This window comes from Mixophyes fleayi, chromosome 2, assembly GCF_038048845.1.
Source record: "Mixophyes fleayi isolate aMixFle1 chromosome 2, aMixFle1.hap1, whole genome shotgun sequence".
Taxonomy (NCBI): Eukaryota; Metazoa; Chordata; class Amphibia; order Anura; family Limnodynastidae; genus Mixophyes; species Mixophyes fleayi.
This window is the reverse complement of record NC_134403.1, coordinates 152,418,265-152,431,748: the sequence shown is the minus strand read 5'-3', so window position 1 is coordinate 152,431,748 and position 13,484 is coordinate 152,418,265. Positions and strand designations below refer to the sequence as shown.

The 13,484-nt window shown below is 40.3% G+C and overlaps 1 protein-coding gene and 1 long non-coding RNA gene across 6 annotated transcripts in view; one reads left to right on the top strand and one right to left on the bottom strand.

Moving 5' to 3' along the window:
• The window catches only part of LIMS1 (LIM zinc finger domain containing 1), a 63,217-nt gene that overhangs the window by 29,458 nt on the left and 20,275 nt on the right, over positions 1-13,484 (bottom strand). Inside the window, exon 1 of one of the 4 annotated variants that reach the window (XM_075200263.1) lies at positions 11,044-11,144. The exons of 1 other annotated variant lie outside the window; for it this stretch is intronic. Coding sequence is in view for 1 of the 3 variants with exons in the window: in XM_075200260.1 (XP_075056361.1) it covers positions 731-837 (107 nt within the window). In the remaining 2 variants the exon portion in view is untranslated. Of the gene's footprint in view, positions 1-730; positions 978-10,915; positions 11,013-11,043; positions 11,145-13,484 lie in introns of those variants that run through there. 2 more of the 4 variants (XM_075200262.1, XM_075200260.1) reach the window with 2 other exon arrangements.
• The window catches only part of LOC142141611 (uncharacterized), a 29,191-nt gene that overhangs the window by 5,565 nt on the left and 10,142 nt on the right, over positions 1-13,484 (top strand). The window lies entirely within an intron of this gene.

Genomic DNA, 13,484 nt, shown 5'->3' with positions numbered 1-13,484 from the left:
TAGGCATTTTAAAACAAGTGTTACAAGCTATAACAAACAAATCTGACAATAATGTGGAAAGGAGCTGGGGGCCCATAGGGCCACTTGATGACCATCACTGCATTATAAGCTAAAACTACAAACACTACAGACAGGCAGTGTAGTAGTAAGTATCTAGGTTACAAAGATCAGTCCTGGCTGCTACCTGCCCATTACAGGTTACAGTAGTTCTACCACATTCTTCTCCCTAAAGCCCTTCAGTCAGCACAGCCAGCCTGTGTGGAGCAGATAGGAACACAAACAAGATCCAACATGCACCAGGATACCAATACACAAAGAGGACGGACCAAGACAGCAGTGGGGGGTCAGAGATATACCACATTCCTAACTTTCCACTAACATCTCACTGCTGGACATTTCACATGCGTGTGTGCACGTGTGTACAATACTGTAAAGCAATAGCCAAGTTTTAACCCTGACAGCTTAACCATGAACCTGGTATCACAAACAAATGTTTAGCTGATCTACCACTGATTTACATTCATCTTAGGACAAGAAACAGCAATATAAACACTGTGCATTTCCTTTGGAAACTGCTTTTTACTGCTGTAGTCAGAACCTGACTGTTACAAAAAGTGCAAATATACAAAATAGCATTAAGATAAAACAATAGGTTCTCTCTGATCTCTTGTCTGCATAAACCTGACTTTTCTCTGCATTGCTCAAAAAAGTAGGGTAACTATGGACTCACCTCAGCTTATCTGCATGGATTCCATTGAGTCCCAAACTGTCAGGACGCTCCTTTCTCCTCCTGTATAAGTCTGACTGTGACAACTCTTTCAGCTGCAGTGCGCTCATATTAAGCAAAAATATGTAATGTATCTATAGAAAAAAAAAATCCTGACGTAGCCTGCAGAGACAGCAGTTATGTGCCTGCACACCTGCAGTATTACAGACTGAGAATCCTTTGCCAGAAGCACCAACAGCCGCTTCCTGTTCCTCACTAGCACACACCCTTCAACAAGGCCACTCCGGTATGCTCTCCTTATCACAGCCCTACACACCTATGGGACGGTCCAGGAACGTGAGCTATTTGAAAAGCTGGCTGGAGGCGGGATTGCTGGGGCTTTTGTCCTCTGAAACTGTGTACACAGTGTCATTGTTGTGCTAAGTGGACAGTAACCCACACACCATAATGTCACATCTATGCATCAGAGTATGCTGTACATAAACAGCTACCAGGACTACAGACATCACACACCCAGCACTGTTCAGAAGCATGCAGCTTCCGTGCTGACATGAGAGCATGTTAAGTGGGTGAATGCACTGTGCTAAAGGGAATTTCATCCATGGGACATAAAACAAAAGCAGCTCATGTAGTGATTGATGTCATACTAAAAACAGAAAAATACTATTTGAACATTGATTTGCTAGCACATAGATATTTGCATTGTTTAAAGTGGAACTGTAATCAGATATATTAGTGTATTGCTTTAATACACAGTGACACCATTTCTGAACTATTTCACTTGTTTGAATGTGGCCCGCAGTACCTTATGCACAATGTAGTTTGCTAAACAAAAAACAGTGTTCTCTACTAACCCTGTTCCCCCAAGAACAAGATGACCCCTTAACAGAATATAAAATTAACTGCAATACTGAAGATCTATTTTATACATAACTTACCACCTCACTTAAAAAAATAACTTTTAGACTGAGCTACACTTTGGTAAAAATGGACTATTACAGGTCACTTACTTCCAACTTTCTTCTGCCTACTCTGATGGAACGTGTAGGAGATTCCCAGATCCGAGGAGAGCTAGTTAAGATTGCCCCTATTCTGAGATCATTTATAAAAATGCATTCCTTATGTAAACAAATTGTTTGCAAACATCCCTTAATTAGTTTGTGAAATCAATAATAAATGCAATGCTAGTTTGAGTTATTTTTAACAGACAAGTCTCCCTTAGACTGAGTACAAAATTACAGGTTGAGAACATTGGTTCAGTACCATACAGGTGGTCTAACAGTGTCACAATGACCATATTGAATAACACTAGCTTCAGGGCATGTGCATATCCAAAACAAGTTTGTGAAATAACTATGTTACTGACTCCCCCTTTCATTGAATTAAGCAAATGTAATTATGCAAACCATTTAGCTTAGCAAAGTATAGAGTATAAACACTATACACTAGCCGTGAAATATTTTGTCTCAATTACCAGTAATTAAACAATTATACATTTAAATCCCACTCTGCACTTGAACGGTGTATAGACCAAGAGAAACGTGAAATATTTATTTCAAATTCTTATGCAATCGCATCTTATGCAATGAATGTTTTCTCAATCTAGCTTCCTTAAAAATGTTTATATATACACTGTATATCGTAAATGACTTTCATAGATGCTGGGGATCACAAAATTCATGTGTAGGGAAGAAAGTTGAACAATACATACACTATATTCTAATAGGTCAGTCCAACAGCTTCACATATATGCACTTGTCTAGTTGCGAAGCAGTGTTTTAATGCAAGCCTTGTACACGTCATCCTCTCTGGTGACAGTTACTCAGAGGCTATGACAAGCTTCCTGTCTCAACAAGGGCACTATCAGTACTGCTTGGTGAGCTTCAAATCACATGATGTGTCCCTTGTTACAGAGGATGAGGCATGGTGTATGCCCACATTAATCAGCAAGTGTGGGGTTTGTCATCAATAGCTCTGTTTTATGTTTGGGTGACTTTACTGTATTTATATACTATATACATCACTCTGATTAAGAACAAATTATAGTACTCCATGCAGCCATTAACAGGTACAAGCACCACCACTGCCAGCACTTTCATTATTAACCAGAGGTGAAATCTTGTCTTATATGTTTACTGAGCACAATAAACTAGTATAAGAACACTGCAGGTATTATTGTACATCATCTTTATCTGCATCAGTAAACTGGAATTTTCACACAGTAGTTATAAGTATTTCTAGCAAGCTGCAAGTGGTGTCTATAGAAACAAACCCAGAAATGTCATGATTATTTTTGAAACATTAGTTTAAAAACAGAGTAGTACTTTTTTTTCCGCAAATATGTCCCTTTAAGTCCACTATATTCCCAGGCCTGAAGAATATGGTCAGGCATAATCATATCATTATCTGCTGTTTTATGTGTAGTTCCAAAAGGGATTTCCAGGTAAAAAAGTGCCAACGATCATACCGCTCAAACAGCTCCTGCTGACATGCTCAAGTGAATAGAGCAGGCCTGGCCAACCTCTGGCTCTCCAGGTGTGGTGAAACTACAAGCCCCAGTATGCTTTTCCTGCTGATAGCCTGCCGATGGCTAGCAGGGCATGCTGGGAGTTGTAGTTTCACCACACCCGGAGAGCCACAGGTTGGCCAGGCCTAGAATAGAGAATATCAACAGGGTAAAATTCCTACAAATAGGAAAATTCTAGTTCGGAGAGATCACTGAAAACAAAATTAGAGGAGAATCAAAATGGTATAAGAAAGGGAGGACTACCTTTATCTAGGAGAATGTCATGGCTGAGAGTGAGTAGGGATAAATGTTTGGAGGTAACTGGTAATGTGTGGGATGCAAAAGTATGAGTAGAGGAGGATATGCATGCTCTGTAATTACAATCAAATTAATATTATACAATATGTATAGTGCTATTCATTGACCTCTGAAAGAGTGAAAGCAGGAAAACCATGCAAAGGGTCATTTTATTTTTTAAATCAAGGGAGACATTAACAAACGTAATAACCACCAGTTGGTTATTAAAGGACAGTGCATCTTACTTTATGCGCGGATATCTGCAATATTCCCATCTCACTTGTACTTTTTATTCTGTATATACATGGACATCATTTCACAACCTTTGTTTTGTATATCTCAGATGTTTTTTTTCAGTAAATGGCTTTACTTTGTTTAGACAGCACTACAGTACTTCTGTTGTCCAGTATGCTTAATGTATCCGAACCTTTTCTGTTTATGACCAACTACACAGTCGCCGATTCCGTTCAGTTTGGTATTTTCAGTATGTGGTTTGACTTTGATACAGTGTCAAATGCACAGTGCCACTTCTATAGAAGTGATTCTCAGTATGCTTTTATTCTTTATGCACAGACAACTGCATAGAGGATGCAGCTTTTGATGTCTGTTCTTATGCATGAACAACCAGGGCTGTAGAGAAAAACCCCAGAACCAGGTGCAGACGCTTCTTGGTCGCTTCTCCCACTCAGGCTGCACACAGTCTTAAAAGCTGGTGCGATGTAAGCAGCCTCGGGGAGCTGCCTGCTGAACCAATAGGAAGCTATGAACCAATAGGAAGCTATCGGCTTGTGCAGACATTGCATGACCTGCCTGATGTGAAGTATGTAGGTTAAGTAGAGGTATTTGTTTAACTTATATTGCCCAATTCCACCAAAAACATTTTTAATTTTGGGTGGAATTATGCTTCAAATATAATTGTTGTGATCTGTCCATGTTCTCTCGCTCTCTATTATAATATTTATATATTTTAGAAAGGACCTTTCATATTTTATATCTGGCCCTCTACTATGTGGATCCAGAGCAACATTGTGCTAATTTATGCTAAGAAATACATTTACAATGCCATCCATAATGTCCTTGGCATATATCCTTTCAACTTTCCGGTAGGTAAGATTCAGCAATAGGCTACTTTATTATACCCCAGCGTTTACCCATTTTAAAGTAGCAGTAGCAGCCAGGTATTTACTGTTATTCCTTATAGCAGTTCCTGAAGTATGGCTAAATCCAGGCTCTTTGTCTACAGAGGGCGACTGGCTGTCCCGAGTCCCCTTGAATCTCATCTGTCCCGACTGCAGGCACTGCATTGCCCAGGAACATCCTTTCAGTGTGGAGGGGGAATGACTAGTAAAGCAGAGTCTGGCAACAAAACAGAATGAATCAGCTGTTCTGTGCTCCACTTCGCTGCCAGACTGTCACTCGCAGTACTGCAGAGCTTCGTCGCATTAGAGGCACATGATAAAGTTTTCATCTTGAATCTAACTAGCCAACACCGCAGCAGGCTTGTAGCTGCTGTCTGGCCACTCAGGAACTACAGCACAGGTGGAGACTTTTTCTCAGAAATTGCTAGCACTTAAATTTTTGCCCATCCTGACGTAACCATACCCCGTCCCGATGTCCGATTCCCAAATGGTGGAAGGTATGGGAAAAGTGATGAAAAGGGAGTAGGATTGCTTACAAAATCATCTATCTAAATTATACTTTCTTCTGAGAAGAGAACCCTAAATCATGGCATGCATGGGTCCAATACTGCACTTATATCATAACTGACTTTTTAACATTTCGGAATTGGCAAGACATATGCAAATTTTTTACTTTATCGTTTAACCATATGGCTGTACACACCTGAACCACTGTTTAGCATAGGAGCAGGCTTAGCAAAAATGGTCGAACATGCTTTACTGGCTTTAGAAACTTCACACAATTGAAAAGTCATTAGGGTAAAATAACCTTCAAATAATTAGGAGGCAGAAAACAATTAATCTCTTGGAACTATTCCCTTTACCTTTGGCCGTCTTTTAATTGCAGGTTAGTGGAAGGTTGCTGTAGTCAAATAACATTTAGTTACTTCTTGGTCATATAATAAGAGGGCTCCTACACACTAAAATAAATAAATAATAATAAAAAACAAAAATAGCATGTTACCTGCATTTAACTCATGCTAAACACAGCCCGAGTGGCATTTCATTGATCACTACACACAAGTTGAGTGTGCACTTGAATGTAGCATGATCTACCTGATCTATTTCTGGTGTATTCAGTATGTCCTAAATATCCACAAACAGCTGTAACCCCTGTAACATGGAATTAAATATATAAAAGCATAAATGGAACACACATTGGCAGGTATGGCTCTGCTCATTAGTCCTCTCTAGCCTGCCCTGTTAGCCATTTGCTGAACACAGAAGCTGCTGTGCTCGACGTCTCTGGTTCCATGATGCAAAGAGGGTAAGTATTCTGGCAAGTAATGAGCCAAGATACCATTTCAAACCATCTGCCATACCATAGACTTCACACAGAAACCTCATTACACACATTTACATCTCACACGCACACCGTTAGGGCCCTGCTATGGTGGGTGGAAGAGAAGTTATGTCAATCTTCCTCAAGTAGTAATAACCCTGCTTATGACTACACATCACTAGTTTTTTTCCTAATTACAGTCTTAAGACAAACCTCTCTTTCTGAGAAGCTGCTGCCTCTGCTCGGTATTTCCACATGACTTAGCATGAAAATTGTTCTGTGTTGTCTAAAGTTTGATGATGAAATCTCATAAACATTGTAAATGCTTTTAAATCGGGAAGCTTGCTTAGGGATAAACCCTTTGCTCTCCTGCATTAATTAGCTCTTCAAATGCACCCATAAGGGGGAATTCATTTGAACGCAAGATTTTTCTTTCCCAGCCGGGTTAAAAAAAAAAAAAGTTTTTACCTGCCAGAGCGACTGTTTTTAGTTAACGCAGCGTTAAAACTCGTGCAATTCAATTGAAAAACAGGTGCTTCCCCCCCCCCCTCCCCCCGCATGTTAATCATTGGTGCTTGCAAATTTTTAGGGAAGGGAAGGGTTTAACGCGGTCATGTATAAAAAAAAAAAAAAAAAAAAAAAGAAGAAGGATTGGCATACATTAGATTGCATTACACAACCTTTCTGTTTTATAATATCTACATACAGTACTCTCTTTTGGCATTTTCTTTTATTAAACTATAGAATAATCTATACCATGTCAAAACACATTAGTACATACATATTAGTACAAAAAACATACATAAATACAATTAGTGATGTGTTTTTTTATTTTTGTTTTTATAATTTATTTTTTTTTAAATAAAATCAACTTTTTCTGTTTTGGATTAGTGATAAACATAACTTTTATCTTTTTTTTTTTCATTATTACATGATTTCAAACAGTTTTCTTAGTTTTTTTTATTTTTAGCACACCCCAAAAAGGTGCGAGATAAAACACCATATTGGCCTGTTTAACGCGCCGCATTAAACAATTGAATAGCTTTTACTGCGGCTGCCTCTCGCACACCCTGTACTTTCAATATATCTTCTACTTGAGCGCGATAGGACTGTTTGAGCAAAAAAAATGGTGCGCTAAAAATTTAATTGAATAGTGGGTAAAAGTTAACGTGCTCCAAAATGAAAAAAAAGTGTTAAAATGGATTTACCAGGGTGTTTAAATATAACTTGCAGTCAATTGAATACCCCCCATAGTGTTCGATTACCTGTGAAGTCCAGTTGGGGCTTCACAGGTTGTTGGGGTACTGAAACATCACATCATTTTTATTATCCCTGAGGAAGCCCACTGGCTATTGCCCCGGTCGAAACGCGTTGGACTGTCCCTTATCTACCTATCATCTTTAATACATCAGTGCTCTGTCGGCACCATCTAGCATGCTAGGACTTCCTATTGATCTCTCACAGACACTGATCTACGGAGACCAGCTTGCAGCGTGTACACGCCCCTCTACAGCGGGACTATCCCTTTTCTCCTGTCCAGCTTCAATCTGTAACGAGAAGGAGGGAGGATTTCCCAGAAATCAGGAGGACCCAAATTGGATCTATTCACTGGTACTCTGCCAGGTGCCTGCTTACCAACGGAGGTAAGCGTTTAGTTCGCACCCAACAATTGACATCACTACTACTAGACTGCGGGACCGCCGAGCGCCCGTCTGAATCACAGACATTCAGACGTTCCCGCACTATGTGAGTAACTGCTATTTCATTAGGCCTGCATTGTATTTATCAGCGTATTTTCTTTGATCCACAACACCGGACATTACTACTTCATCGTTGCCGATACTAGTCGCATCATACCACTTCCAGCGCTCAGTACGCATTTACCATACGACATTACTAAGGAATACTGCGGGACCACCACCGATCAATCATAGACAATCCAACACCCCCGTATCCCGGGAGTTACCATGTGTCTTTAGACCTATCTGTATGACCACACTGTACATGCCAATCGGTTTTGTACCACTAACACTATGGACATTTTCATTTGACATCATTGTACATTACGGTGGCATATCCATTGTTGCACTTTATACTCCCACGGCTCCATAGTGAGTTATAGGCTCATGTGCAATTCAATTGGAGTTTGATGTACCGTTTGTTTTTATTCGTTGCTACTGCAATTACATGTGTGTATATTTTTGCATTTACAATATCAGTTTATGCTGTTTTGTTCCGGCCGGAACACACTGTTTATAAAGTTTCACTACCAATAAACCATTTTTATACTTCCCCCCCCACAAGCGCCCAGAACCTGCCCATTTCTAGATTTATCTAAAACATCACAGCGCCCATCACGCAGGGCTCTGACAGTACTTTGTAGGTAACCGAATTCCCCCTTATGGATGTGTCACATATATAAAATGGAGTGTAGAAAGGGAGGTGTCCTTATTTTCTTTACAATTTTCCTTACATGCTGCCAGCTGTACTCACTTAACATAAGTGCATTAAAATGTACTACTGTAGTTACATTACACAAACACCTCACCTAATAACACCACAGTCACTATAATGCAAGCTTAAGCTGATGGCACGAAGAGGGAACATTGTAATATCATATACCCCAAACCATGTATGGCATATGAACTTTGTTGACAAAATCATTACTAGTGCTACACAATGCTGCATTATATATACACTCACACACTCCCAACTTTTATTCTCTCTTGAATCAGGACATTCAGAAGTGGTGTGTACATCCCCTATGGGCATGTCCAACAATGCCACATGCCTGCCACTGGTACATGCGATTGGCATGCCACCCATCTGTATTCAAATAAAAGGTCCTGACCGCAGGACAGTTTCCTCAAATCAGGATTGTCCTGCGTAAATCAGGACAGCTGGGAGGTATGCTCTTATACATATTACACACACATTTTATTTTTTCCTAATGTACTTCATCTTTGCATATATCAAGTAGAAACATATTAAACTACATATAAGAGAAAGTGTCAAGCTGCTTTGGCCATCTCACAATTTATATTAATCACACATATCCTTATATGGCAGTAGTTGCCCTATATCTGAACATCTAGCAAAATACCGAAACAGATCTGCAAAGGAAAATAACAAAAAAACAAACAAAAAAAACATGAAGGAACAATACTGTGTTGGGACATACATTTATAGTTTATAGAGTGACACCAGCCAGGGTAGATTGTTAGCTCTTGTGCTCATTGCACTCACAAGGATGCAATTAATATCCAGTTAAACACTGTGGCTCTTCAATTGCTACATCTGTTCTAAATGACAAAACAATAAATATCTATTTGTTGCAAATTGAAACATGCATTATTTCCTTTCAATATAGGTCTTCTCATAATAAAGTAACCGGAAATATAGGAGCAAAAATCATATACATGTATGCTCAAAATAAGAAAATTATCAATAACAACATTTCAAATTGGTATGGTTTAGGAACATAAAATACATTGGGGGAGACAGGGAGATGGAATCCAGCGGGACCTGGAGTGGCAACTTAAGTACTAAGGGAGTGGGACATGGGGCTTCCTACCCTGCTCCATCACACATATCTCCCCCAGGCTGCTCCATCATACAGACACCTCCCATATCTCCCCCAGGCTGCTCCATCATACAGACACCTCCCATATATCCCCCAGGCTGCTCCATCATACAGATACCTCCCATATATCCCCCAGGCTGCTCCATCATACAGACACCTCCCATATATCCCCCAGGCTGCTCCATCATACAGACACCTCCCATATATCCCCCAGGCTGCTCCATCATACAGACACCTCCCATATATCCCCCAGGCTGCTCCATCATACAGACACCTCCCATATATCCCCCAGGCTGCTCCATCATACAGACACCTCCCATATATCCCCCAGGCTGCTCCATCATACAGACACCCCCCATATCTCCCCCAGGCTGCTCCATCACACAGACACCCCCCCCCCATATCTCCCCCAGGCTGCTCCATCACACAGACACCCCCCCCCATATCTCCCCCAGGCTGCTCCATTACACAGACATCCCCCCCCCCCATATCTCCCCCAGGCTGCTCCATCATACAGACATCCCCCTCTATATCTCCCCCAGGCTGCTCCATCATACAGACACCCCCTATATCTCCCCCAGGCTGCTCCATCATACAGACAACCCCCATATCTCCCCCAGGCTGCTCCATCACACAGACATCCCCCATATCTCACCCAGGCTGCTCCATCACACAGACACTCCCCCCCCCCCCCCCCACCATCTCTCACCCAGGCAGCTCCATCATACAGACATCCCCCCAAATCTCCCCCAGGCTGCTCCGTCATACAGACATCCCCCCCCATATCTCACCCTGGCTGCTCCACCTTATGAGGTCTTTTCCTCAGGCTTCAAAGTCAGCATCTCCTAAGCTATGGTTCCTCATGAGACAAAAGCATTTTTTTGTTTTATAAAGACTGCTCCTGAAAAATGTGCCCCTACAATCACAGTTATATCAAAGTCACTGAGGTCTCTTCCTCTAACTATGGTGGCCAATATGAGGGGGAACCTGGCCTGCCAAGTATTTTATACATGATGCTAAGCATAATGGGACATTCATTGTTGAACTAAGTAACCATAATTATGCAGAAATACCTATTTTTTATAAAAATCTCACATTTATTCAAGGCTTTATCAACTTCTTTTTGAAAACTTACATATACATTAATTATTAATAATTTATTTCAGGGTCAATATGTCAGGCCTATAATTTGGACTTGTTGCTAGAAATCATACACACAAGGAAAACAGTATCACACACAGATTAAGACAAATATGCATGCACTGAGATACATTTTGACTAAAACATATTTCTTTTAAATACTTTTGAGATGTATAGATATAGAAGCTGCCATTCTACTTACTTTCTGAAATTATGGTAACAGGTGTTTCGGAATTCCCATTAACCTTCAGTAAGCGAATAGAACTCCATTGTCGCTAGACCACCGACAGACTGACATATATGGCATACAACTTTATGCTGACCACATACCTTCCAGTGTATATTTCTGTGCTACAGAGAACAATCCTTCTACTGCAATAATGGTGCCCACATTAGTTATCTTCTTTTACCATGACTGCAGCTTAGAGCAAAGCAGGAAGGGCCTCCAAAGTCGTTTTCTTACTAATTATTGCCACACATGTGTTTCCTGTACAGTATTTCCTTCTTTGACCTTATACATTTTACAGGGCTTAAACAAAAGATCTTTATTTACATTAGTATGTGTTGCTGTACAGCGGCTTTTCATAACTGCAAACGTCAAGCACAGGTCAGACCACAGAGTGCAGTAACCAGGAAACAGTCATTATATTCAGTGATGGTTATGTACATAACACATTGGTGTTTTAGGTGTTTACCGTAGGACTGATGTACGTTCCTTTTTTTTCTGTTCCTCCTGCCTGCTTAATGGTAAGGATTAATTTGCTAAGCCTCAAGACAGGCCAACTACCTACTACTGGTGGATCAAGAACACTTATCCAGACCAAAGAGCTTAAAAAGTCCGATTACAGCCACTATTTCACATTATTACATATCAATGTCTGGGTGTTACAGAGATATGAAATAACTTTATACTAAATATGTCCACCATACTCTTTCACTCCTCTGCAGCAAATTTCTATGTTTGTGGAAAGATGACAGGTGACAGTTAGGATAGGTACAATAATATTAAAATTAGTGGAATAGCGCTGTTTTAGTGGTATATCCCAATGCTTGATCTAATATGAAATATTGGCTTTACATGCTCTTTAAGGGGCCTATTAAACATTTTTATTCCCCTGTAAATAGCCTCAAATAAAAACCTGCAAATTATTGGTGCATCGCAGCAGATGTCAGATATCTGCTGCTTTGCATTTTTTTCCGAAATACATAGCAGTCCCCACAGGGAACTGTTATATACCACGATTCAACAACTTTCAAAAACGTATTTACACATACGGCAATAATTATCATTTTTAACAGTTTTCTGCACTGTTCTGCTCCAAAGAGCAGAGCTTCACATCGTATGCACAGCGCTGTCACCTGCGCACAGGAATTAAAAGAAGGAACGAAGAAGCCACTCAGGATCGCATTACGAAGACGGAGCGGTAAGTCAGTTTTTTTTGTTTTGTTTTTTCCACAGGAACAGCAGTTTATCGGAACTGCTGTTCCTGTGTAGGTTTATTAAATAAATATGAAAAATAGTTCAATCCTTACCGATGTGATTTTGTGGTGTGTCTTAAATATGCCCCTATGGAAAAACGCCACCAAGTTTATCAAGGAATAAGCTGCAGCATGAACAAGCTCATTCCTTGGATGCAGAAAGTATAACAGCACCTTGTGGATTGTGTAAAGTGGTAATGCTTTGTAGTATTTCTCTATATAGTAAGATTTGCTGTTTGTTAATTGATGTACTAAAGGCTGATGAAGTGTCTCCTAATACCACTTTCATACTGCCGCCCCGGCAATATCCCGGGTTGTTAACCCGGGATATTGCCGGGGCACAGGGCAGTATAGATAAGATTACCGGGTTGGGCGGGTTCATACTGCACCTGCCCGATCCGGGTTTTAGAAAAAAAAAAAAAGTGAAAAGTGAAAAAAAAGATTTTAATTACTAAAAAATACAAAACAAATGTTTACTTAACTTATTTTCAGCCAGCGGTGTCTCCGGTGCGTTGCCGGCTGTCAGGGGGACCTCTGGGTACTAAAATGACGTCATTTCTAGTCCATTAGAAATGACATCATTTTAGTACCCTGAGGTCCCCCTGACAGCCGGCATTGCACCGGAGACACCGCTGGCTGAAAATAAGTTAAGTAAACATTTGTTTTGTATTTTTTAGTAATTAAAATCTTTTTTTTTTACTTTGCAATTTTTTTTTTTTTTTTTTACAGTATGAATGGTGAGACCCGGGAATTACACGGGTTGCACCATTCATACTGCAGGCGAGCGGGGTCCAACCCGGGAATTACCCCTCACAAAATCCCGGGTCTAAGTCCCGGGATTTTAGACCCGGGATTTTGTGGTTGGACTAAGACCCGGGTTTTTCAGCGTGCCTCTGCAAAAACCCGGGTTTTTGGTGCAGTATGAATGGGGTATTATGCAATCAAATCACGTGTGCCCCCCGCTTTGACCATTTGAAATGATGGCATGTGTGTTCTCTCATGTGAGACTACAACACACAGATCCCACTTAATATTCACATAGTATATACAAGCTTTTGAAAGCGAAATTTCAATGGCTGAAAAAAGACTGGAGCATAAAGTGTTTGTCTGACACTAGCATAATTCAAAAGACGAGACGCAAATCTTTCATACGAGCATTATTATCATCTTATTAAAGGTTATCTCGCTTTTGATGGTTTCTTTGCTGCCATTTTAGCAACTAATTTAAGAAAAGAAAATATAGCTTACTATTAAAGTCTCAAAATGTCTGTTGCCAAACAACTACGGGAACA